The sequence below is a fragment of the Bos grunniens genome, chromosome 2 (genome assembly GCF_055505025.1).
Source record: "Bos grunniens cultivar Pamir isolate PY7600 chromosome 2, Bosgru_T2T1.0, whole genome shotgun sequence".
In the NCBI taxonomy this organism is placed as follows: Eukaryota; Metazoa; Chordata; class Mammalia; order Artiodactyla; family Bovidae; genus Bos; species Bos grunniens.
Genome location: NC_141166.1, coordinates 136,164,415 through 136,190,475, shown reverse-complemented (window position 1 = coordinate 136,190,475; position 26,061 = coordinate 136,164,415). Strand labels below are relative to the sequence as shown.

Sequence of the window (26,061 nt, the reverse complement as noted above, 5' to 3'; positions counted from 1 at the left end):
ACAGAGCCCACATGATCCAAGGCAATGTGCTCAGCTAAAAACAATGTTTCCCATACTCCCTCGCCCAGAGAGGATGGTGACAAAGATGATTGATGAGTGAGGCTTCCAGAAAAGCTCTCTGAAGGGGCAGAGTGGGCTTGAGGAAATGCTTATGTGCTCACCTGTAGCTGCAACGGGGATGGACAGCAACCCAGTGTCCCTCACGGGTACTGTAGCTGCAACACTGTCCCTCCCCCTCACCTCCAGATTTTTACAGAGGAGAATGGTAAAACACGATCTTGCTCAAGGCACTACTGTTCAGATTTTCTGTTATATGGGGTTAAATCTAACCCTATTCAGTATAAATACAAACTCAGTTTGTATCTAATTCGGTTTCATTCCTCAGAAGCCAAGCACAGTGCTTTAAAATAATGCTCTATATATTTCTTGAATTGAAGCACTGTGACTTTTTAAAAAATGATCCTTTCTTATGGCTAGAATTTATAGACACTTGAAATCTGATGAAACTTACAGGCTCTCTTCCCAAAAAATAACACATATTTAGGCACAGAACATGATTACTGCAATCTTTTATGAACCTGAGACAACAGTTCAAAATTAAAAATCCCCTCCTTTGGAGGGGTACGCCCCACAGGGCAGAATACCAACAAACCCTGATCTCCAAAAAGTCTTATGTAACAAAAATAATTAAAACTCTAGACCATCTGAAGTTTTATATTACCCAATTTTTACTTCTAATAATGAGTAGAACTTGACACAATGCAAGGACACTCTAGGGGAAACTGTTTAAAGCCCCGGGTAATTACAGAGCCTGAGCAGCAGGCTTGTCTGAGCACAAGTGTCAATTCTGGCCTGTACCTGAGTGAACAGCCACCTTCTTGACCACGTAACTGCTGAGAGCTGTGATCTGTCGCGGGATGGGCACAGTCCCACTGGAGATGCCCAGCCCCAGCCGGCCATTCGTGGCTTCTCCACAGGCATATACTTTTCCTTCCACTGTCACTGTAAGAAACAGGAGTGAGGAAGAGACTCACTTTTTGTGACACAACAACTATATATTTAGGCTTTAACATCATTTAAAACTTTTACATTATTTGAATAATCATACCTGCAAACAAACTTTTAGAACCACCAGCCACCTGTACTACATTCAAAGCAGACAGTGTCTCAGAGAATGACGGAACTTTTATCTAAAACAAAATTTTTAAAAAAAAGCAAAAGAAAAAAGAAAATTTTATTTACACTTTTAAAATTACAAGTAATCATATTTAATAGTACAAAGAATTTACATGGTTACACTCTCCAAAGAATCTCTTGTCTATTACAGATGCATAAGCATTTTAAGAATGAAATGATATACTGGAATTTACTTTAAAATACGTAGGGGTGAGGCTATGTAGAAAATAAAGATAAAAATGTGACCATCCACAACTGCTAAAGCTGGTACAGTGACAAAAGGAGCAAGTCTCTATTCTGCCTACCAGGGAGGTACATCTGAACATCTCCATAATAAAAGGTGAAAAGAAAAAAAAAAAAATACACATACTGTAAAGTTATAAACAAACATTTGGTAAACTATATTTTATTTCAGGTCATGTCCTCCTCATTCTTGTTAATTCCGACTTCTTTAAGAAACTATTAATATATGCGCAAATTTCCCATTAGAGATGAATGTGATTTCATTTAAAATTACTAAAGCCCTTATCTAAAAAGTCTTTTATGATGCCCATACGTCATGAAGTATCAAACAGGCAATGCTACCATGGAAGAAGGATGCTCTTCATCCCAACTATGAAGCACCCATCTGCCTTTCGTGTGCAAACACCCATGTGCACACAGGGCCCTCTAGAGAGCCCACAGTAATAAGAGAAGCGCCCAGATCTCCTGGGCCCCACACATCTCCAAAGGCAGTGCAGCGGCCTCAAAAACAAAGGGAACCCAAGGCTGCTGAATTATATAGGATCATTTTCATCATACTAGAACCATGGTCTCAAAATGAATGAGTTCTAACTTTCCGTTTCAGTGTCTCAACAATGCAAATAACAGGGATCTTACAATGAGTGAGGTCTCGTGAAATACTAAGTTGTGTCTGTGCTAAGTTGCTTCAGTCATGTTCAATTCTCTGTGACCTTATGGACTGAAGCTGCCAAGCTCCTCTGTCTGTGGGATTCTTCAGGCAAGAATACTGGAGTGTGCTGCTATGGCTTCCTCCAGGGGATCTTCCCGACCCAGGGATTGAACCTGCATCTCTTGGGTCTCCCGCATTGGCAGGTAGGTTCCTTACCAATAGCACAACCTGAGAAACCCAAGTAACACAGATGCTCAGTCAAAAAGAAACTGTTTTCAGACACTAAACCTTGGAGGAATCTATTCTGTGGCACCTTAGTTGAGAGCCACAGGTGAATTCAACTCGAGTTCAAATGCATACCTTGTCGTTCCTACTCTTTAAAATATAATCACAGTCTACAATTTTCACCTCTACACTTGTCAAATGTTTTCGGAAGTGTATCTTCTAGTTTATAAAACAGCAATAATGCAACTATAGCTAACATGCACTGCTTTCCAAGGACAGAGGCGTCTTAGAACCTAAAATGATAATGTCTATGAGTTCATGTCAAGAATTACTTAAGAAAAGTCCATTTTAAAAACAACATATAAAAGGTATGATGTATAGTAGAAATCAAACCAATATTGTAAAGCAATATTAAACCCTTCAATTAAAAATAAATAAATTTAAAACACACAAACACACATAAAAGGGAAAATCATTATAAGAATTTTAAGAGGCCTGGCTAACTCTGGGCCTGTGTGGGCCCAAGCAGTGTGGGGTGGCGAGCGCATGGGGTGTCAGGCACACACCTTGGAACCCTTCAGACCTCCCAGCTGGTCCTTGTCATTCAGGCCCCACACAAATACTTTGGTTCTTATTGTAGCTGCTGATTCCAGACCTGCTGCCTTCTTTCTAATAAGGCTAATCAAAGTAAAAAAATAAAACAGAAACAGAGGTTTTTTTAAATAATTTTTTAAATAATTTTTTAAAATAATTTTTTAAATAAAGAGGAAACAACCTAAAGCACACAGTCTGATGGTTACTACCAAACACTCTTAAAATTTTGCTATAACTAAACAAAATCCGAAGTATACACAAAAGTTAGTGGTACAGAGGGTCAAAATGTCTACAAACCAACATACTACCTTTCAATACTAGAATTTAACTTTAGCTATTTATCCTGGTGGAAATCTTTCTAGGAGTTGTTATTGTTGTTTAGTCGGTAAGTCCTATCTGACTCTCTGCAATCCCACAGATTACAAAGGCTTCCCTGTCCTTTACTATCTCCCAAAGCTTACTCAAACTCATATCCATTGAGTCAGGGATGCCATCCAACCATCTCATCTTCTATCATCTCCTTTTCATCCTACCCTCAATCTCTCCCAGCATCAGGGTCTTTTCATATGAGTCAGCTCTTCAGATCAGGTGGTCAAACTACTGCAGCTTGAGTTTCAGCATCAATCCTTCCAATGAATAGGTTGATTTCCTTTAGGATTGACTGGTTTAATCTCCTTGTACTCCAAGGGACACGCAAGAGTATTCTCTAGCACCACAGTTGGAAAGCACGGATTCTTATGCACTCAGCCTTCTTTATGGTCCAACCTGCACATCTGTACATGACTACTGGAAAAACTATAGCTTTGAATAGATGGACCTTTGTCAGCAAAGCGATGTATCTGCTTTTTAATATGCTGTCTATGTTTGTTGCTTCTATCTTTTAAATTCATGACTTCACTCACTATCAGCAGTGATTTTGGAGCCCAAGAAAATAAAATCTGTCACTGTTTCCACTTTTCCCTATCTATTTGCTATGAAGTGATGGAACTTGAAGTGACAGAACTTAATGTCATGATCTTTGTTTTTTGAATGCTGAGCTTAAAGCTAGGTTTTTCACTCTCCTCTTTCACCCTCATTAAGAGGCTTTTTCGTTCCTCTTAGCTTTCTGGCATTAGAGTGGTATCCTCTGCATAGCTGAAGTCGCTAACATTTGTCCCAGTAATCTTGATTCTAACTGTGACTCATCCAGCCCGGCACTTTGCTTGATGTACTCTGCATATAAGGTAAGTAAGAAGGGTGACAATATACAGCCTTGTCATACTCCTTTTCCAATTCTGAACCAGTCTGCTGTTCCCTGTCTGGTTCTACCTGCTGCTTCTTGACCTGCATAAGTGTTTCTCAGAAGACAGGTAAGGTGGTCTGATATCCCCATCTCTTTAAGAATTTTCCAGTTTGTTGTGGATCCACACAGTCAAAGGCTTTAGCGTAGTCAATGAAACAGAAGTAAACATTTGTCTGAAATTTCCTTGCTTTCTCTATGACCCAGTGAATGTTGGCAATTTGATCTCTGGGTCCTCTGCCTTTTCTAAACCCAGCCTGTACATCTGAAAGTTCTTGGTTCACATACTGTTGATGCTTAGCTTGAAGGATTTTGACCATTACCTTGCTAGCATGTGAAATGCAACTTTATGGCAATTAGAACATTCTTTGGTGCTGCCCTTCTTTGGGATTCGAATGAAAACTGACCTTTTCCAGTCCTGGTGCCACTTCTGAGTTCTCCAAATTTGTGGGCATATTGAGTGGACACTTTCATAGCATCATTTTTTAGGATTTGAAACAGCTCAGCTGGAATTTCATCACTTCCACTAGTTTTGTTTATAGTGATGCTTCCTAAGGTCCACTTGACGTCACACTCCAGGATGTTCACCTCCAAGTAAGTAACCACACCACCAGGGTTATCTGGATCATTAAGGTAGTTTTTGGATAGTTGTGCATTCTTGCCACCTCTTCTTAATCTCTCCTGCTTCTGTTAAGTCCTTACCCTTTCTGTTCTTTATCATGCCCATCCCTGTATGAAATGTTCCCTTGGTTCTTCAATTTTCTTGAAGAGATTTCTAGTCTTTCCCATTCTGTTGTTTTCCTCTATTTCTTTACATGAGTACATGAGTTAGTCACTCAGTCGTGCCCGACTCTTTGCGACCCCATGGACTGCAGCCCACCAAGCTCCTCTGTCCATGAGATTTTCCAGGCCAAGGATACTGGAGTGGAAATGCACTGGAGTGCATTTCCTCCTCCAGGGTATCTTCCCAACCCAGGGATCGAAACCAGGTCTCCTGCACTGCAGGCAGATTCTTTACCGAGTGAGCTACAAGAGAAGCCCCTATTTCTTTACAGGATTCACTTAAGAAGGCTTTCTTATCTCTCCTTGCTATTCTCTGGCACTCTGCATTCAGTTGGGTATACTTCCGTTTCTTGCTTGCCTTTCACTTCTCTTCTATTCTCAGCAGTTTGTAAAACCTTCTCAGACAACCACTTTGTCTTCTAGTATTTTTTTCTTTGGGATGGGTATTGGTCACTGCCTCCTATACAATGTAACAAACCTCTGCCCATAGATCTTCAGGCACTTTTTCTACCAGATCTAATCCCTTGAACCTATTCATCACCTCCACTGTCTAATCATAAGGGATTTGATTTAGGTCATACCTGAATGGTCTAGTGGTTTTCCCTACTTTCTTCAATTTAAACCTGAATTTTGAAATAAGGAACTCATGATCTGAGGCACAATCAGTTCCAGTTCTTGTACCTTGCTAATGGGATATAGCTTCTCCATCTTTGGCTGTAAAGAATATAATCCATTTGATTTCAGTATCGATCATTGGGTGATGTCCATATGCAGAGTTGTCTCTTGTTATTGGAAGAGGGTGTTTGCTATGACCAGTGTGTTCTCCTGACAACACGTTAGCTTTTGCTCTGCTTCACTTTGTAGGACTTCCCTGGTAGCTCAGATGGTGAGGAATCCACCGGGGAATCAGGAGACTAGGGATCCATCCCTGGACTGGAAAGATCCCCTGGAGAAGGGAATGGCTACCCACTCCAGTATTCTTGCCTGAAGAATTTGATTGACAGAAGAGCCTGGTGAGCTAAAGTCCATGGGATTACAAAGAGTCAGACACAACTGAGTGACTAACACTTTCAGAACTCTCCCCTGTGTTGTTGAAGAGGATGTTTGCTGTGACCACTGTTTCTCTTGACAAAACTATTAGCTTTTGCCGTGCTTCATTTTGTAGTCCAAGGGCAAACTTGCCCTGTTACTACAGGTATTTCTTGACTTCCTAATTTTGCATTCAAATCCTTTATGATAAAAAGAGTAAATTTTTTGCTGTTAGTTCTATAAAGTGTTGTAGGTCCTCACAGAACCAGTCAATTTCGGCATCAGTGGTTGGAGCACAGACTTGGATTACTGTGATATTGAATGGTTTTGCCTTGGAAACGAACCAAGAGCATTTTGTTGATTTGGAGATTGCACCCAAGTACTGCATTTCCAACTCTTACTTACTATGAGGGCTACTCCATTTCTAAGGGATTCTTGCCCGTATTAGTAGGTATAAGGGTTACCCGAATTGAATTTACCCAAAGACTCTTGAGAGTCCCTTGGACTGCAAGGAGATCCAACCAGTCCATTCTGAAGGAGATCAGCCCTGGGATTTCTTTAGAAGGAATGATGCTAAAGCTGAAACTCCAGTACTTTGGCCACCTTATGTGAAGAGTTGACTCACTGGAAAAGACTCTGATGCTGGGAGGGATTGGGGGCAAGAGGAGAAGGGGATGACAGAGGATGAGATGGCTGGATGGCATCACTGACTCGATGGATGTGAGTCTGAGTGAACTCTGGGAGTTGGTGATGGACAGGGAGGCCTGGCGTGCTGCGATTCATGGGGTCGCAAAGAGTCGGACATGACTGAGCGACTGATCTGATCTGATCTGATTCCCACTCATTTTATTTTACAGATTCCTAAGATGTCGATGCTCACTCTTGCCATCTCCTGCCCAACCACATCTAACTGACGGTGATTCATGGACCTAACATTCCCGGTTCCCATGCAATATTGTTCTTTATAACATCAGACTTTACTTTCACCACCAAACAAATCCACAACTGAAAGTCATTTCTGCTTTGGCCCAGTCTCTTCATTCTTCCTGGAGCTATTTTCCGCTCTTCCCCAGCAGGAGTGGACACGTTCTGACCTGGGGGGCTCATCTTCTGCTGTCATTATCTTTTTGCCTTTCATACTGTTCATGCAGTTCGCGAAGCAAGAATACTGGAAGGGTTTGCCATTCCCACCTCCAGTGGACCATGTTTCGTCAGAACTCTTTGATATGACCTGTTTGTCTTGAGAGGTCCTGCACAACATGGCTCTTAGCTTCATTGATTGATGCAAGCCCCTTAGCTAGGACAAGGTTATGATCCATGAAGGGGCTTCCTTTGAAACACTAGGAACTAGGAGACACTATAATTTTCTTGTACACCAAGTTGACCATGACGTATTTTAAAGCAATTACCACTCATCACCTTAATATAGCTACTATAGATGTAACTGGAGAGAATGCTGGTTAAACAGCTCTAAGAATCACCACCAGTACTGGCACTGTGGCCATGTCCCTAAATCCAGACCTCTGTTTGGTCATACTTTTTCCCAAAACAAATAATAAAATGGATTCAGTCATATGACCTCCAACGTGCTCTAATACAAGCACATGAACCAAGGCAAAATGCAATTTTCTTACTTTATACCCTCTGTCCACTGTGTGGTCAGCTATGCTAGAAGTCCCAACCTCCATTCTACCAGGGGAGGCCTGCCCTAAATTCCAGGGCTCCTGAAGCACAGGCAGCTGGCTCCTGCCACCTGACTCATTCTATCTTCTGACCTGCCCTCAACAGGTTAAAAGTTTGAACAACAAAGCCACAAATTCTTCAAAATATAATGAAAATAAAATTGAAAAAAATACTACAAAATAAGTATAATAGCAAATCCAGCAAGTGATGTCCATGAGTTAGGTGTTAACTATACTGTTAAAAAAACTTAAAAGTGGATATTGTTACTTCCAATTCGTTGTATATCATAAATCAGTTCAGTTCAGTTCAGTCGCTCTTGTGTCCAACTCTGCGACCCCATGAACCGCAGCACGCCAAGCCTCCCTGTCCATCACCAACTCCCGGAGTCCACCCAAACCCATGTCCATTGAGTCAGTGATGCCATTCAACCATCTCCTCCTCTGACATCCCCTTCTCTTCCTGCCCTCAATCTTTCCTAGCATAAGAGTCTTTTCAAATGAATCAGCTCTTTGCATCAGGTGACCAAAGTATTGGAGTTTCAGCTTCAACATCAGTCCTTCCAATGAACACCCAGGACTGATCTCCTTTAGGATGGACTGGTTGGATCTCCTTGCAGTCCAGGGACTCTCAAGAGTCTACTTCAACACCACAGTTAAAAGCATCAATTCTTTGGCACTCAGCTTTCTTCACAGTCCAACTCTCACATCCATACATGAACACTGGGAAAACCATTGCCTTGACTAGACGGACCTTTGTTGGCAAAGTAATGTCTCTGCTTTTGAATATGCTGTCTAGGTTGGTCATAACTTTCCTTCCAAGGAGTAAGTGTCTTTTAATTTCAAGGCTGCGAGTCACCATCTGCAGTGATCGTGGAGCCCAAAAAAATAAAGTCAGCCACAGTTTCCCCATCTATTTGCCATGAAGTGATGGGACCAGATGCCATGATCTTCGTTTTCTGAATGTTGAGCTCTAAGCCAACTTTTTCACTCTCCTCTTTCACTTTCATCAAGAGGCTTTTTAGTTCCTATTCACTTTCTGCCATAAAAGTGGTGTCATCTGCATATCTGAGGTTATTGATATTTCTCCTGGCAATCTCGATTCCAGCTTACGCTTCTTCCAGCCCAGTGTTTCTCATGATATACTCTACATATAAGTTAAATAAGCAGGGTGACAATATATACAGCCTTGACGTACTCCATTTCTTATTTGGAACCAGTCTGTTTTTCCATGTCCAGTTCTAACTGTTGCTTCCTGACCTGCATACAGGTTTCTCAAGAGGCGGGTCAGGTAGTCTGATATTCCCATCTCTTTCAGAATTTTCCACAGTTTATTGTGATCCACACAGTCAAAGGCTTTGGCATAGCCAATAAATATAAATATAAATCATAAATAGACTGAGTCAATTAAAAAATTATACAACAGAAGACAAAGGATACATATATTCTAAAAATGGATGTTGCTTCTAGCTTCCAAATAATATAAACTATTTAATGCCACTGAACAATACACTTAACAACTGGTTAAAATGGTAAGTCTTATGTATATTCTACTATAATAAAAACTTTCAATTTACATGTTAACAATAAAATACGTAACATAAAAAAGGCTTTAAAATATATACCACCACATACTATCTCCACAGGAAAACACAATTAGGGACAAATAAATAAGAAAACCATAAGAATATACACCAAAATATTAACAGCGATATTTCAGGCACAAAAGTTAAACATTTGTATTTTTTCTTTTAAAAAAATTTTTCTAAATACAATGTTTCCGTATTAAATTTTTCCTAAAATTAAATTAAATTACAATTTTGGAAAACTTAACTAATATTTACCAAATAGTCCTATGAGCAATAATACATATGGTCTGTATAATACATATAGACTATATAATACAATAATCCTAATGTATTCTCACTATGAGATACACTCTAATTAAATATTGGCTTTTGAAAGTGAGAGTGTGGGCATAAGCAAATAGCTCTCACCTCCCACTGTTGCCTTTTTCATCTTCTTCTTCTTCATTATCTGAAGCTAAGAAAGGAACTGCAGCCATATCTTCCTCCTCTGCACGTATCCGTCCCAGCAGAATGAGACCATGGATTTTACAATCAATTCCTGAGCTTCTGCACTGCTTTATGGCAATTTCAATATACCTGTGATACTAGACACAAACACAGTAAGCTGCAGAGCTTTCAGAGGCAAACACTTTAACTAGAGAGAAGGATATACGAAACATGCAGTATGTGGCAAGTCACAAGCCTTCATAACACTTAAAGTATAGAGAATTTGACATCAACATGCACACACTGCTATATTTAAAACAGATAACCAAAAGGACCTACTGTATAGCACAGAGAACACTGCTCAGTGTTATGTGGTAGCCTGGATAGGAGGGGAATTTGAGGGAGAATGGGTACATTATATGTATGGCTAACTCACTCTGCTATGCTTGAAACTACACCATTGTTAAGCAGCTACACTTTAATATAAAATAAAAATTTAACAAAAAAATTTGACTACATACAAATTAGAAAAAACTATACAAAGAACTCATAACCCCACCAACTAGCCCAACAATTATCAATGTATGATTGATTTTGTTCATGTAGGGATTATCATAAGAAAATTCCTGACAACATGTTGTTTCAAAACTTCAGTAGGTATCAGCGAAATATCAGCATTTAACAAATACATCCACAGTACTCTTATGACAGCTAAAACAATAGTCTTATGTCATCTAAATGCTGCTGCTGCTGCTAAGTCGCCCCAGTCGTGTCCGACTCTGTGCGACCCCATAGACAGCAGCCCACCAGGCTCCACTGTCCCTGGGATTCTCCAGGCAAGAACACTGGAGTGGGTTGCCATTTCCTTTTCCAATGCAGGAAAGTGAAAAGTGAAAGTGAAGTCACTCAGTCGTGTCAGACTTTTAGCGATCCCATGGACTGCAGCCTACCAGGCTCCTCTGTCTATGGGACTTTCCAGGCAAGAGTACTGGAGTGGGGTGCCATTGCCTTCTCCGCATCTAAATGCTACCAGTGATCAAATTTTCTATCTGTCTTGTAAACATCTTTCTATTCTGGACTTGTTCAAATCTAGGTCAAACGCTGTAACGTCTTCACCATTCATTATTTTAAAGTTGGCCCTCTGTCCTGTGGTACGCCCACATCCCATACATGGCGTTTCTAAATGTAGTTTATCCCTCTAGCCCTATATTTCATGTGAACAAAGACTGACTGCTTCCAGGGGACCTATCAAACCTTAAGATCTATAATATCTATGATGTCACAGGAAGAACAATTTGAATAAAACAAACAAAGAGAGAAATGAAAGATTCTATAGGAAAAAAAAAAGATAGTTTCTTTCTTTAGCAAGGAAAAAACAAAAGGGTTAAGATTTTAATGCAGTGCAAAGGGCAGACACTGTCTGACTCACGAATCATAGAAAGCAAATGCAAAGAACATTTATGGGATAACTGGGAAATTTTAAACACTGACTGGATATTGTATCATATTAAAGACAAAATTTTAGGTGTGATTTTATTGTGGTTACATTTTTAAAGTCCTTGTCAGAAACTAATAATAGAAGTATTCACTACTGAAATAATGTCATGGCTAGAACTTACTTTAAAACACTCAAAAAAATGGGGTGTAACACAGGAAGAGAGTTAGTGAAACACGACTGGCAAAAATGTTGATAATCATTGAAACTGGGTGGTAGGTTCATGGAGGATTCAGTATACTTTCTATTTTCAGTTATGTTAGAAAAATTCTGTTAACAAGCCATTTTTAGAGGAAAGGCAATGCTAGAGAGTTCCATAGCTTTAGGAATGATAATGCTCTACTTTGTAAGTTGGTCTGATGGGTGGAGACTGGGCCATGAATTTTCTGAGTACTCACAATGCTTAATATTTCTCATATATGTGGTATAAGCTATTTTGTGCTCATCAAATAATACATAATAAATTGTTTTCAACTGAAAATTTGTTAAAGTCAATATATCTTTTATGAATAATAACCTTAGTTTTTTATTAAATAAATTAATCCTTGGTTATTGATCTACTTAAAATACAAAGCAAAATTCAAACAAAAAATATTCAGTAGTATAATTCAGACATAAGACAAACTGCATTTTCCATTACCCTGGAATAAGTTATTACAATAAAATGCACTAAATGCATTATCTTTTCTCAAAAAAACCCAATAATATATTACATTTTCATCATTGGCCACTTTATTATTACCACCATTGATAGTAACTGTTAATTACATGGTATTCCACAAAATAGTTTAATGACACTCAAGAATGAATGGTGTTCTACAATTTTATTCATTGAAGACTGGAAGAAAATTTTAAAAAATCTTCCGGTGTACACAAAGGCCAAATAATCAACTCTTGGATCTGGCAGGGGAAGTGCTAGTACGGTCCCATAGTCTCTAGACACAAGTTACCAACTTTCCACTCTTAAAAAAAATTAATCTATGACTGGCTGTGTACCAGGTTCTTTGATATAACACACTAGGACCCCATGAAACTTGTCTGTCCTTATGTGGGCATGTGTGTTAGTTGCTCAGTCGTGTCTGACTCTGTGACTCATGGACTATAGCCCACCAGGCTCCTCTGTCTATGGAATTCTCCAGGGAAGAACAATGGAGTGTGTTGCCATTCCCTTCTCCAGGAGATCTTCCTGACATAAGGATTGAACCTTGGTCTCTCACACAGCAGGGAGATTCTCTACCATGCGAGCTTCTTGGGAAGCCCTTTGTGGGAATACCAAAATAATAAAGCAATGACTGACAAACAGCACTTAATAATTTAAAAATAAACTCACTTACGATGAATTTTAGATGAACAGAAAGTCAAATGTTTGACATCTTTATCCACTATCATACCAATTAAACAATTTCTCATGAGACAATGTATATATAAGCAGTAAAAAAAAAATGCCTTAATTTGCATTATTTTAAATATATATAATTTACCAAAATAGTGTAGATTTACTGAAAGATTTATGTGGCAGTCTCACTAATCTATAATATGTTCTATTTAAAAGAACCTTCACTGATTCTATCAGAATTTTTTAGAGATAAAATTAACTTGGATTCATTTTGCAAATGTCCTTATTACCAAATTAAAGGTATGAAAACAAAAACAATTTCAGTGTCATATATATGGTTAAAAAGAACCACTGCTTACTAGTACATATTTAATGGAAATACCATGATGCTAGATGCCCAAAGAAGCCCAAGGTGTATGGCAATGACTTCTGCCTAGAGATTTTTACCTGCTTTTAACCAAAGACAATGAGGAAGGAATTTGTTTTGTTTTGAAATTGATCTGGTAAGCAACAAATTCAAGTTGTACACATGTCAAATTTTAAAATAAATACAATTATTTAATTAAGGGGAGAAAATGGGCTCAATATTATTATAGAGATGATGAGAAAAGGAACCTCTCTTGCCATTTGCAAACCATCAAAGGAATACTATCAGAGTGGTCAAGATGGCAGAGTAGAATAACCCTCAGCTCATCTCTTCTCACAAGCACAACAAAATCACAACAATCTGCAAAAGAACCATCACCGAAAGACTGAAACCACCAGGAAAGATCCTCTAAAGATGGACCACAACAAGAATGGCAGAAGGTGTGAACTCCTGATATAATCAAATCCCATACCCTCCAGGGTTCAGTTCAGTTCACTTGCTCAGTCGTGTCCGACTCTTTGTGACCCCATGAATCGCAGCACGCCAGGCCTCCCTGTCCATCACCAACTTCCGCCAAAGATGCTTTTGTTTTGTTTTGTTTTGTTTTTTTCCAAAGATGCTTTTGAACTGTCGTGTTGGAGAAGACTCTTGAAAGTCCCTCCAGGGTTGGCGACCCACAAATTGGAGAATAATTATATTCAAGAGTTTTTCTCATGTCACTCTCCCCAGCCTGGGGGTCTGGCACAGGAAAGAGAACCTTAAGAACATTTGTCCTTGAAGGTCATAGGGGCCTGACTAGATGAGCTCTAGAAGGAGGATGGGTTGGGGTGGGGGGATACTTCACTCATACAGGGCACCTGCAAAACCTCATACGTGCCAGGACCAAGAGCAAAAGCAGTAATCGGATAGGTGCTGGGGCCACACCTACCTGCTGGTCTTAAGAGGGTCTCCTCAAAGGGGAGGCAGGGGGTGGCTGTGGCTCCGCCTGTGTGTGTGGACAATGGTGGCAGATACACTGGGGAAATATTCAGCTGCATGAGCTATCATGGAAGACAACATTCTGACACCAAGACCTGGCTCCAAACATCAGACTCTAGACTCCAGTGCTACAAGGCCTCAGCCCAAACAACAAACAGGGTGGGGACACAGCCCTACCCATCAACTTCAACTGACTCTAGACAAGGCCCTGCCCACCAGAGGATCAAGACCCAACTTCACCTACCAGAGGACAGGCACCAGCCCCTCCCACCAGGAATCTCAACTATAAAAAATATCAACAACTTCAGATATGCAGATGATACCACTCTAATGGCAGAAACTGAAGAGGAATTAAAGAGCCTCTTGATGAGGGTGAAAGAGGAGAGTGAAAAACCTGGCTTAAACTCAATATTCAAAAAAACAAGAACCATGGCACCCAGTCAGATCACATCATCGCAAATAGATGGGGACAAAATGGAAACAGTGACAGATTTTATTTCACTGCAGACGGTGCTCCAAAATCACTGCAGATGGTGATTGCAGCCACAAAATTAAAAGACACTTGCTTCTTGGAAGAAAAGCTATGACAAACCTAGATAGCATATTAAAAAGCAGAGATATCATTTTGGTCTGTAGAGTCAAAGGTATGATTTTTCCAGTAGTAATGTACGGATGTGAGAATTGGATCACAAAGACGGCTGAGCACCCAAGAACTGATGCTTGTGAATTGTGGTGCCAGAGAACACTCTTTAGTGCCCCTTGGAGTACAAGGAGATCAAACCAGTCAATCCTAAAGGAAATCAACCCTGATATACACTGGAAGGACTGCTGCTGAAGCTCAAATACTTTGGCCACCTGATGTGAAGAGCCGACTCATTGGAAAAGACCTTGGTGCTGGGAAAGACTGAAGGCAGGAGGAGAAGGGGTTAACAGAGGATCAGATAGATGGTTGGATGGCATCACTGATACAATGGACATGAATTTGAGCAAATTCTGGGAGATACTGAAGGACAGGAAAGTCTGGTGTGCTGCAGTCCATGGGATCACAAAGAGTCGGAAAGGACTTAGCAAATGAACAATAATAATGCCTGCCAGAAGTAAGAAAACTATTAATCCTGTAGCCAACACATCAAGTCTGTAAATGCAGACCAGATCCTATCCTGAAACCAGCAGGCCCCTGGCCCTTTCTTCAGTGATGAAAGGAAGTTCACTGCTGGATTGCATAGGACCTCTCTTATAGAGGGCCACTTCTCCAAGGCTGAGAAATAGAACCAACCTACCACGTACACAAAAACACAAGAAGCAATTTTGACAAACTCAAACAATAGAATATGCTTCAGATGAAGGAGCAGGATAAAACATCAGAAGGAAAACAAACTGATGCGGTCGATTCTCAGGCAATCTACCAGGGAAAGAGTTCACAGTAATTATGGTAAAGATGATCAAAGAACTCAAGAGGAGCATGGATACCCAGAGAGAGAAATTAGAAGCGTTTTAAGAAAAAAATAGAAAATATACAGAACCACACAATTAATAAATACAATAAGCGAAATGAACAATACATTAGAAGGAATGAATAGTAAACTAAATCTGACAGAAGAATGGATTCATGAGCTGGAAGACAGAATAGCGGAAATCACCACCACCACACAGAAAAAAAGAACAAAAAGAAATAAGGGCAGTTTAAGAGATCTTTAGGGCAATATCAAGCACACAGAAAGTCATATTATAAAGGTCCAAGAAAAAGAGAAAAGGTGTTTGATAAAATATTTGAGGAGATAATAGCTGAAAACTTCCCTAACTTGAGAAAGGAAAAAGTCAACCAAGTCCAGGAGGTGCATAGAGTCCCATAAAGGATTAACCTGCAGAGGAATATGTGCAGACATATTATAAACTAAATGAAAAAAAAATGAACAAAAAGAGAGAATGTTAAAAGTAACAGAGGAAAAGTAAAAAATAACATACAAGGGATCTGCAATAATGCTATTAGCGGATTTTTTTTTTTTTTTTGAGGAAAGAACTCTGCAGACTAGAAGAGACTGGCATAAAATACTCGAAGTGATGAAAAAGAAAAATCTACACCCAAGAATACTCAGCAAAAGCTCTCACTGAAATTTGATGGAGAAAACAAAAGCTTTACAGACAAGTAAACATTTTTTAAGAACAACTCAGGAACACCAAACAAGTTTTATGATAAACTCTAAAGGAACTTCTCTAGGTGCAAAAGAAAAGGCCACAACTAGAAGCAAGACAGAAAATCATCCAAACATAAAGCTAGTAGGGAGGTTAAAAGACAAAAGTAGTAAAAATCCCACATTAAGGGTTTAAGGGTTATACAAAATAATTAGATGTGAGGCATGAATTGAAAAACAATGACCATGAGGGGAGTAGAGTACAAATGCACGGTATCTAAAATGTTTAAAATTAAGAGATAAGCAACTTAAAACAAGCACATATATAACTAGACTGTTGTACAAAAAACTCACATTAACCAGAAAACAAAAATCTATAATAGAAATACGCACAAAAAAGGAAATGAAATGCAAACTTACACTAAAGTTAGTCAAGTTACAAGAGAAGAGAACAAAGGAAAAAGGGAAAAAAAGACCTATGAAAACAAACTCAAAACAGCAAAATGGCAATATAAACATACTTATGGATAAACACACTAAATGTAAATGAACTAAATGTATCCAAAGATGCTACCAGAAAACTACCTAGAGCTTATCAATGAATTCAGTAAATTTGCAGAATACAAAATTAATACACAAAAATCTGTTGCATTTCTATACACTAACAATGAAAGAAAGAGATTAAATCAGAAAGAGAAACAATGATCGGAAAAAGAAATTAAGGAAACGATCCCCTTAATGATCACATCAAAAAGTATAAAATAACTAGACTAAACCTACCTAAGGAGGCAAAAAACCTGCATTTCAAAAGCTTTAGACACTAATGAAGGAAAAAGAAGACAATACAAACACATGGAAAGATAGACCTTGTTCTTGGATTGGAAGAACTGATATTGTGTGAACTATACTATCCCAGGCAATTTATAGATTCAATGCAATCACTATCAAGTTATCAATGGCATTTTTCAGAGAACAAGAAGAAAAAAATTTTTTAATTTGTATGGAGACACAAAGTACCCCAAAAAGCCAAAGCACTCTTTGAGAAAGAAATATAGAGCTGGAGGAAATCAGGCTCCTGACTTCAGGCTATACTACAAAGCTACAGTTATCAAAACAGTATGGAAATGGCACAAAACCTGAAATATAGATCAACAGAATGAAAGCCCAGAAATAAACACATACATCAATGGTTAATCAATCTACAACAAATGAGGCAAGATCATACAACAGAGAAAAGATGGTTTCTTCAGTAAATGGTGCTAGGAAAGCTAGACAGTTATATGAAAATTAAAGAAATTAGAACAATCCCTAATACTATACACAAAAATAAACTCAAAAGGGATTAAAGACCTAAATGGAAGACCAGATACTATAAAACTATTAGAGGAAAATATAGGCAGAATACTCTTTGACATAAGTAGCAGCAAGATCTTCTTTGACCCACCTTCCAGAGTTATGGAAATATGAACAACAATAAACAAATGGGACTTAATTAAACTTAAAGCTTTTGCACAGCAAAGGAAACTATAAACAAGATGAAATGAATGAAGAAAACAATCGCAAACAAAGCAACTGACAAAGGATTAATCTCAAAATATACAAGCAACTCATGAACAAACAAATCAAAAAACTGGCAGAAGACCTAAATAGATACTTCTCCAAATAAGACATACAGATGGCCAACAGGCACATGAAAAGATGACCAATTATTAGACGAATGCAACTGAAAACTATGATGATGTATCACTTCATACCAGTCACAATGGACATCATCAAAAAGGCTACAAATAATAAATGCTGGAGAGGGTGTGGAGAAAAGGGATCCCTCCTGCACTGTTGGTAGGAATGTAAATTGGTGCAGTGACCAGGGAGAACAGTACCGAGGTTCCTTAGAAAATCAAAATAAAGTTGTCATATGATCCAGCAATCCCACTGCTAAGCATATATCTGAACAAAACTCTAATTCTAAAGATACATACAAGTCTTATGGATTCTGTGGGAGAGGGCAAGGGTGGGATGATTTGGGAGAATGGCACTGAAACATGTATAATATCGTATGTGAAATGAATCGCCAGTCCAGGTTCAATGCATGATACATGATGCTCGGGGCTGGTGCACTGGGATGACCCAGAGGGATGGTATGGGGAGGGAGGTGGGAGGGGGGTTCAGGATGGAGAACACGTGTACACCTGTGGCAGATTCATGTTGATGTATGGCAAAACCAATACAATATTGTAATTAGCCTCCAATTAAAATAAATAAATTAAAAAAAAATAAAGATACATACACCTCAATGTTCACAGCAGCACTAGTTACAATGGCTAAAACAAGGAGGCAACCTAAATATCCATCAACAGAAAGATAAAAAAATGTGGTACCTATATACAATGAACTATTACTCTGCCATTAAAAAAAAAATGAAATAATACCATTTGCAGTACCATGGATGAATGCAGATATTTCATATTAAGTAAGTCAGACAGAAAAAAAAAAAATCATATGAAATCATTTATCTGTGAAATCTAACAAAATGACACAAATGAACTTACTTACAAAACAGAAATATACTCAGAAAACAAATTCATGATTACAAAAGGGGACGAGGGTGGGAGACAGGGGTTAGGAGTTTGGGATTAATCTCTACATATTACTATATAGGCAGAAAGAGAAGAGGCCAAGAGAGGAAGGATGAGATGGTTGGTGGCATCACCAATTCAATGAACATGAACTTGGGAAAACTCCAAGAGACAGTGAGGGACAGGGAGGCCTGCCATGCTGCAGTCCGTGGGGTCGTAAAGAGTTGAGCACAGGGAACTATATTCAAGATCTTTTAATAACCTTTAATGGAAAAGAATTTGAAAAAGAATACATATACACACACACACATTATATATAACGTATACACACAGTATTCTTGGGGTTCCTTTGCAGCTCAGCTGGTAAAGAATCTGCCTGCAATGCGGGAGACCTGGGTTTGATTCCTGGGTTGAGACGATCTCCTGGAAAAGGGAAAGGCTACCCACTCCATTATTCTGGCCATGGAGAAGTCCATGGGATCGCAAAGAGTCAAACACAACTGAGCAACTTTTCCACACACACCCATGTAGGTATAACTGAATCACTTAGCAACTGAAAACACTGTAAATTAACTATATATCAATAAAAAATTTATATAATTATACCTTAAAAAAGAGGAACACTATCTAATCTACTCACCTCTGTGCAGTCATTCAGAAGAGATACCGTTGTGTCAGTGGGGTTGATGTTGATTGTCTTTAATTCAATTAGGTTATTTAGTGAATTTCCACCTAGGAAATAAAGGGACAGGAGCATAAAGGAATCAGACAAAGAAGTTTTCATTATATAATAGAAGATACTTTTTTGAGTAAAGTAACTCAATTACCTGACACAACAACCAGGGAAGGCATGTAGCTACTGTCAGCAGGATCTACAATCATTTTTAATCTATGAACAAGAACATCTGGGAAAATCTCCAAACGAATCCAATGCTTTAAAAGAAAAAGAAATAAGTATTCTACTCCATTACTTGTTTATTAGAAGAAAGCCTCCCTCTATGCCCCAGAAATGATGTGTTTATAGCCTTTTGACATAGGGTGGTCCATTAATATCCATCAATGGGTGGGTTACAGAAAACATTAGAATCAAAGTAGAGGAAAAGCACCATTCTCCAAGTCTAACCTTCATGGCTAGATGAGGCACACCCAAATATAAGTGCAATTAAAATAACATTCTAAAAAATAAACATATATTTATTAGGGTATATTAGAAAATCTTCTAACAAGAAGCAGAATCTGAATTCATACATTTTATGTGGGGGAGTAAAACAAAACAAAGCCCTATTTAACCCTCTATCAGTTAGATAAAATCCATCATTTATATTTTTTAAAATCTCTGACAATGAAAACTAAATGGCATATTACTCTGTACCATTAAAATAATTATGAACTAAAATATAAAATGAGTACTGACAGGTGACATCCCAGTATACCTTCATAGGATTTTCAAAGTTTGTGTTCAAGCTCTAAAACGTAACACTTCTAAACAAAGTGTCTTTGGACATGCCCCCATGGCACACTACCTTTCCTTGTGAACCAGAGGACTGCCAGCAGGGCTCACTGCCATCAATAAGACGAGAGGCTTGGTTCACAGAGGATGACACGTTTAGACTCTTCACCATCCGTGCCCAGCTATCCAGCAGCATTCCCGGCTGACTGTTGTGACAGCGTTTCAGCTGTTTTCCAGAACGGCCACAAAATATTGCCGACTGTCCTATTTAATGATGGCCAAACAGTGTTAATACTTGTAGAACAGAAACTTCACAACCAAGAAATAAAGAATTTTTTATTGAGGTCCTTACTTCAAGAAAACAGTAAGTTTCCAAATTAGAAGGAGCTATTACATAATACTTAAACGGCTTCAAAAAACCTAGCCAAGGTATTTTATCCCAATTTATGAGATGAAGTTCATATAATACTATGATTTATTCCACTTGACTCCCTCAAGTAACAACAGAGTGATGTATCTCCAGATAGAAGGACATATAAAAGCGGGGTATGAAGTTCAGTAACTGTGCTTACAGAAGACATTTTTTAAAAAGTTTTCATAAATGCAATAAAACAAACTTGAAGAGTTTCTACTTTCTTAAATGGCAAATCTGGGAATTGATCTATCTCTTCCATTGAGGACAAGTAGAAGAGGCAGACAAAACATTTAAAGATGAATAAATCTTGAAAATATCAGAGTAAATAAGCTGATAAAGAATTGTGGGACCAGAATTGGAGGAAGGCTAAGATGAAAGGCATCAGAATGAGCTGCTCTGTGGATCAAAAAATGCTTTTCCCCAGTGGTATTTGTCAGTTTCTAAAGGGAGCCTTAAACAGGACACACAGCACAGCCCATCACGAAAGAAGAAACACAAAGAAAAACTCACACTCTGAGCTAGGGTCTCAATGGGAAGAACCACAGAGGAAGAGAAGAGTTAACTCTACAAAGTTGTCTGTTTGTTTCCAGATTGCAGTTCTGCATGAAATCATCTCCATCAACGAAACTGGACTGAGGTGAGCCCAGATGTTAATTCTTACACCAATTACCTAGAATTCCCAAATGGCACTAGTGGTAAAGAACCTGCCTGCAGACGAAGGAGATATGAGAGAGAGGGGTTCAATCCCTGGGCATCAGGAAGATCCCCTGACCCCCGAGGAGGGTATGGCAACCTCCACCAGTATTCTCACCAGGAGAATCCCATGGACAGAAGACCCTGGCAGACTACATCAATAGGGTTGCAAAAAAGTCTGACTCAACTGAAGTAACTTACAAAACACACATGCACCAATTACCGAGAAGATCAACCCTCTCTCCCTCCATCTCTGGAGAAAGGTAGCTTCATAGGCCTCAAATTGATTCAAGAAGTAACTTTTGTTACCATATGTCCAGTACATGATGGAAAATGAGGAGACAAGGGAACATGACTACAACCTATGACAAATGACAGACAATAGAGAGAGACTCACAGAGGCTCCAGATAGAATTATAAAGTACAAATTTTATAATAACTATACTTAGTATGTTTGAAAAGATAAGACACTGAATATTTCAGCAGAGAATTGAAAATTATTTTTTAAAAGATGAGAACTGCTTAATACAACAATTAAAATAAAAAACTCAATGAATAGGTTTACCAGCAGACTAGATTCAGATGAAAAAGAGAACTAGCAAAAATTATCTAGAATGAAGAACTGAAGAGCATAAGTTTAGAAAACATAAATGATGTGAAAAATTTAATAAACAGAAATAAGATCTATCTTATCAGAAAGAAGAATCCCAAAAAAGAAGGAAAAGAAAATAGGGCAGAGATTAATAATAGAAAAAATACTGGATGACGGGAAATTGTCCAAAACAAACAAAAGATATCAAAGCACAGATTTTAAAAGCCCTACTTTGAAAGCTGGGGAAAAAAAACCTGAAATTTTTTTACCACACACACCAAAAAACGGGTAGTTATAATGAGAAGTGATGGATGTGTTAACTACCAACCTTGCTGCAGTAATCATTTTGCAATATATGTGTACCAAAGCATCCCACTGAACACTTTATACTTATACAATGTCATATGTCAATTATAGCTCAAAAAAGCTGGAAAATTAATTAATTAAAAGCATTACTAACTGCAAGAAAGATAAATACAAAGAAATATGTATATATGCATATGTAAGATTTGTGTAAGATAAATCTTACACAAATCTTTGTTTGAGATATAAGAGTATCTCAAAAGCAGATCTCCTTCATAAAGATAAAAAGGTATTATAAATTAGAGGACTATAAAAGAACATTCTCAACATGATAAAAGCTATTTATGAAAAACCTTCAGCTAACATTGTACACAATACTTAAAAACTGAAAGCTCCCCCTATGATAAGTCAAAAAACAAGACAAAGATGCCCATTTTTGCCACTCGTATTCAGCTTTGTACTGAAACACTTAGCTGAAGCAGTAAGGCAGGAAAAAGAAATATAAGGTATCCAAATTGGAAAGGAAGAAAAAGTAAGACTATCCCAGATCACAGACAACATATATATCTTACACATAGAAAACTAATGAAGACTACAAAAAAAGCCAAAACAAAACAAACTCAGTCAGAGAAAATAAATTCTTCTAAGTTGTTAGATATAAATTCAACAAGCAAAATGTGTTGAAACTATGTACTGAACATGTGTAGTGTGTATTTCTATGCACTGGCAATAGATATTTCAAGGAGGAATTTTAAAATAATAATTTAATATAGCATGAAAAATAAACACTTAGGAATAAATTCAACCAAGAACACACAAGACTTATACACTAATCACAAAACACTGATGAAAGAAACTAAAGAAGATCTAAGCAAAGACAACTGACAATACTGTCCAAAGTGATATACAGAGTACATGCAATTCCTATCAAAATACTATTTTTCATAGAAGTAGAATCCATCCCCAAATTTATATTGACTTCCAAGGGACACCAAATAGTTAAAACCCTTCTTGAAAAAGAAGAAGGCTGAAAGATTCACATTTCCCAATTTCAAGACTTACTACAAAAGCTACAATAATCACAGTGTCACGGTGTGGTACTTATGTAAGGATAGGCAAAAAGACCAACCGAGTAGACGAGAGAACCCAGGAAAAAACTCTCACATCTATGGTCAACTGATTTTCAGAAAGGGTGCCAAGACCATTCAATAGTGAAAGGACAGTCTTCTCAACAAATAGTTTTGGAAAAACTGGATACACATACTTAAAAGGATGAAATTACATATTATACTATGTATAGAAATTAACTCAAAGTGGTTCAAACTATAAACCTCTTATAAACACAGGGACGGATTTTCACAACTTTGGGTTTAGCAGTGATTTCTGAAGTGGACCCAGAAATACGTATGACATCAAATGGCACAGACAAACAAAAGAAACAATAAATTAAACTTCATTAAAATGTAAACTTTTATCACAGAATCCTATCAAGAGGGTGAAAAGAAAACCAACAGAATAGGGTAGAATATTTGCAAATCACATATCTGATTTGATGCCCACAATGCATAAAGAATTCCTGCAAACTAACATCAAAAGTTTTGAAACTGAGCTGACACACCCCTTTGCCAAAGATATATAAAGAGCAAAAAGCACATGAAAAGAGGCTCAAAGCCATTTATCACTAGGGAAACTCAAAAATCAAAATCACAATGAGATAACTACTTCTCACCATTAGCATGGCTTCAAAAAAGAAGAAAGAAAATAAAATGGTGAGCATGTGGAAAAACCAGCATCCTCATATACTGCTGGTGAAAAAAAGTGAAATTGAAGTCGCTCAGTCGAGTCTGACTCTTTGCGACCCCATGGACTGTAGCCTACCAGGCTCCTCAGTCCATGGAATTTTCCAGGCAAGAGTACTGGAGTGGGTTGCCATTTCCTTCTCCAGGGTATATTCCCAAACCAGGGATCAAACCCAGGTCTCCCGCACTGCAGGCAGACGCTTTACCGTCTGAGCCACCAGGGAAGCCCACTGCTGGTAGGAACGTAAAATGCTGCAGTCACCGTGGAAAACATTTTGATGGTTCCTTAAAAAGTTAAAGAACTACAGAATGGCCCTGCAATTCTACTCCTAGTTTTAAAATAGGGACACATTTGTCTATCAGTGTTCATAGCAACATTATTCACAATAGCTGAAAGGTATAAACAACCCAAATATCCATTAATAGAGGACTAGGTAAGCAAAATGTGATATATACATACAATGGACTATTAGTCAGTCATAAGATGAAATTAAATTCTGATACACACTATGTAACATGAACCCTAGAAACATAATCTAAGGTGAAATAAGTTAGATACACAAAAACACAAATTTTGTGTGGTTACACTTATAAATGAGGTACCTGTCTGTCTAATTCAGAGACAGAAAGTGGATAAGAGGTCGCCAGGGATTGGGGAAGGGAAGAATGGGCATTACTGCTTAATTGGTACACTCCTATATTGGAATGGTGAAAAAGTCTTAAAAATACTGACTGTTGACAGTGTGCAATATTCTCATAATTATACACTTAGAAGTGATTAAAATGGCAAATTTTATGTTGCACATATTTTACCATAATAAAAAAAATATATATATATATACTAAAAGACATACAAATAAGTCTATCCAATTCTACATCCCATCCAACAAAACATTTATTAGTTTCTTGAGTCCATTTACTCTTTATGAAAATACAAGCAAACAACACTGTTATTCTAGTTCCATGGACTACTCATTACTTGGAAAAAAAAAAACAAAACAGCAATTCATCAAGTGGGCAGGACCACCTTTCCTGTCTCACTGTGTACACAGTATAGTGCTCACCAATATGAACTTTAAAGAGGAAAATTAAGTATCCACAATAATTATCTAATAATAGTCTGTTGAAAGAGAAGATAACCAGTCTACTATACCTGGTTCATTTATTCTGCCAAATGTATGTCTGGTGTTGTGTTTTCTGGTTTTGAAGCAAGCTTCACAAAAATCAAAGTCATCACAGTTTCTGCATTTGAATCTAGATCCATTGATGGGAAACATCTGACAGCCATCACACCTATTTTTAAAATAGCCATTGAGTTGATAAGAAAAACATGAGGTCAGCTATCAAATTTAATTCCAAAGAAAACCATTCCTCCCAAACAAATCTGGCAATATAAAAATAAAACTCACGTAACCCCAGGGTGAACACTAGGTACCAATTCCATCTCTGATAACAGCCCAGTCCAGTGAGACTGCTGAGGAAAGTCGACAATAACATCTTTTCCATTGGCACTGAAAGCTAGGACAGACAGAAATTGTTTGAAACATCTCTGTCACCAACAAAAACCTAAAATTAAATCTATACCTAGCTATGTGACACTGTATTATAGTTGTTTTTGTTTTACAAAGAGTACTTCTCTTTTAGAGAGGCATACTAAGACACTTTTGGATGAACTAACGCATGATGTCAATTGGGAATTAGCTTCAAAATAATGGAGGGAGAGGATCATGGATGAACAACTTTGGCCAGTAGTTGTCAACTGTTGATGCCAGGTGATGAGTATACAGAAGTTCTTTATACTATAGTCTCTATTTTTGTATACGTTTAAAATTTTCTACAGTAAGAAGGTTCATTTAATTACACCAAGCAAAAACTCCATTCAGTATCTTAGGGAATAAAAATTACATTAATAATATATCTACTGCCCTTTGGTGAAAGCTACTCTAAATATTAACTTCTAAATCAAGTTATTCTTTAAATTTATCTTTGCTTTGATTTGTAAAGCTTTGAAGAATCGCTTCAGAAAACTGTTAAACAAAACTGAAAACTGTTAAAGTAAAATATTAAATAATTGTTCTTATGTAATCGAAGAAACACTAATACCCCTGGGCCCACTGGGAAAGTACCACCACTGTGGCCATTTTTAATCTAAGCTGTACAGTAAGAGGTTTTCCTACAAGGATAAAGGAAGACAAAACAAAGAAAAATGGCACTGAGAGCAAATTTAAGATAAAATAAAACCACACAAATACT

At 37.9% G+C, this 26,061-nt stretch overlaps 1 protein-coding gene across 9 annotated transcripts in view; it reads right to left on the bottom strand.

Moving 5' to 3' along the window:
• The window catches only part of HERC2 (HECT and RLD domain containing E3 ubiquitin protein ligase 2), a 235,206-nt gene that overhangs the window by 73,442 nt on the left and 135,703 nt on the right, over positions 1-26,061 (bottom strand). For all 9 annotated transcript variants that reach the window (XM_086363170.1, XM_086363210.1, XM_086363152.1 and 6 more), the window contains 9 exons: positions 25,218-25,326; positions 24,962-25,101; positions 20,080-20,270; positions 19,384-19,489; positions 19,197-19,288; positions 9,655-9,830; positions 2,860-2,971; positions 1,109-1,190; positions 859-1,002 (listed from right to left, as the gene is read on the bottom strand). In XM_086363170.1, the coding sequence (XP_086219296.1) occupies positions 859-1,002; positions 1,109-1,190; positions 2,860-2,971; positions 9,655-9,830; positions 19,197-19,288; positions 19,384-19,489; positions 20,080-20,270; positions 24,962-25,101; positions 25,218-25,326 (1,152 nt within the window). The remainder of the gene's footprint in view (positions 1-858; positions 1,003-1,108; positions 1,191-2,859; positions 2,972-9,654; positions 9,831-19,196; positions 19,289-19,383; positions 19,490-20,079; positions 20,271-24,961; positions 25,102-25,217; positions 25,327-26,061) is intronic.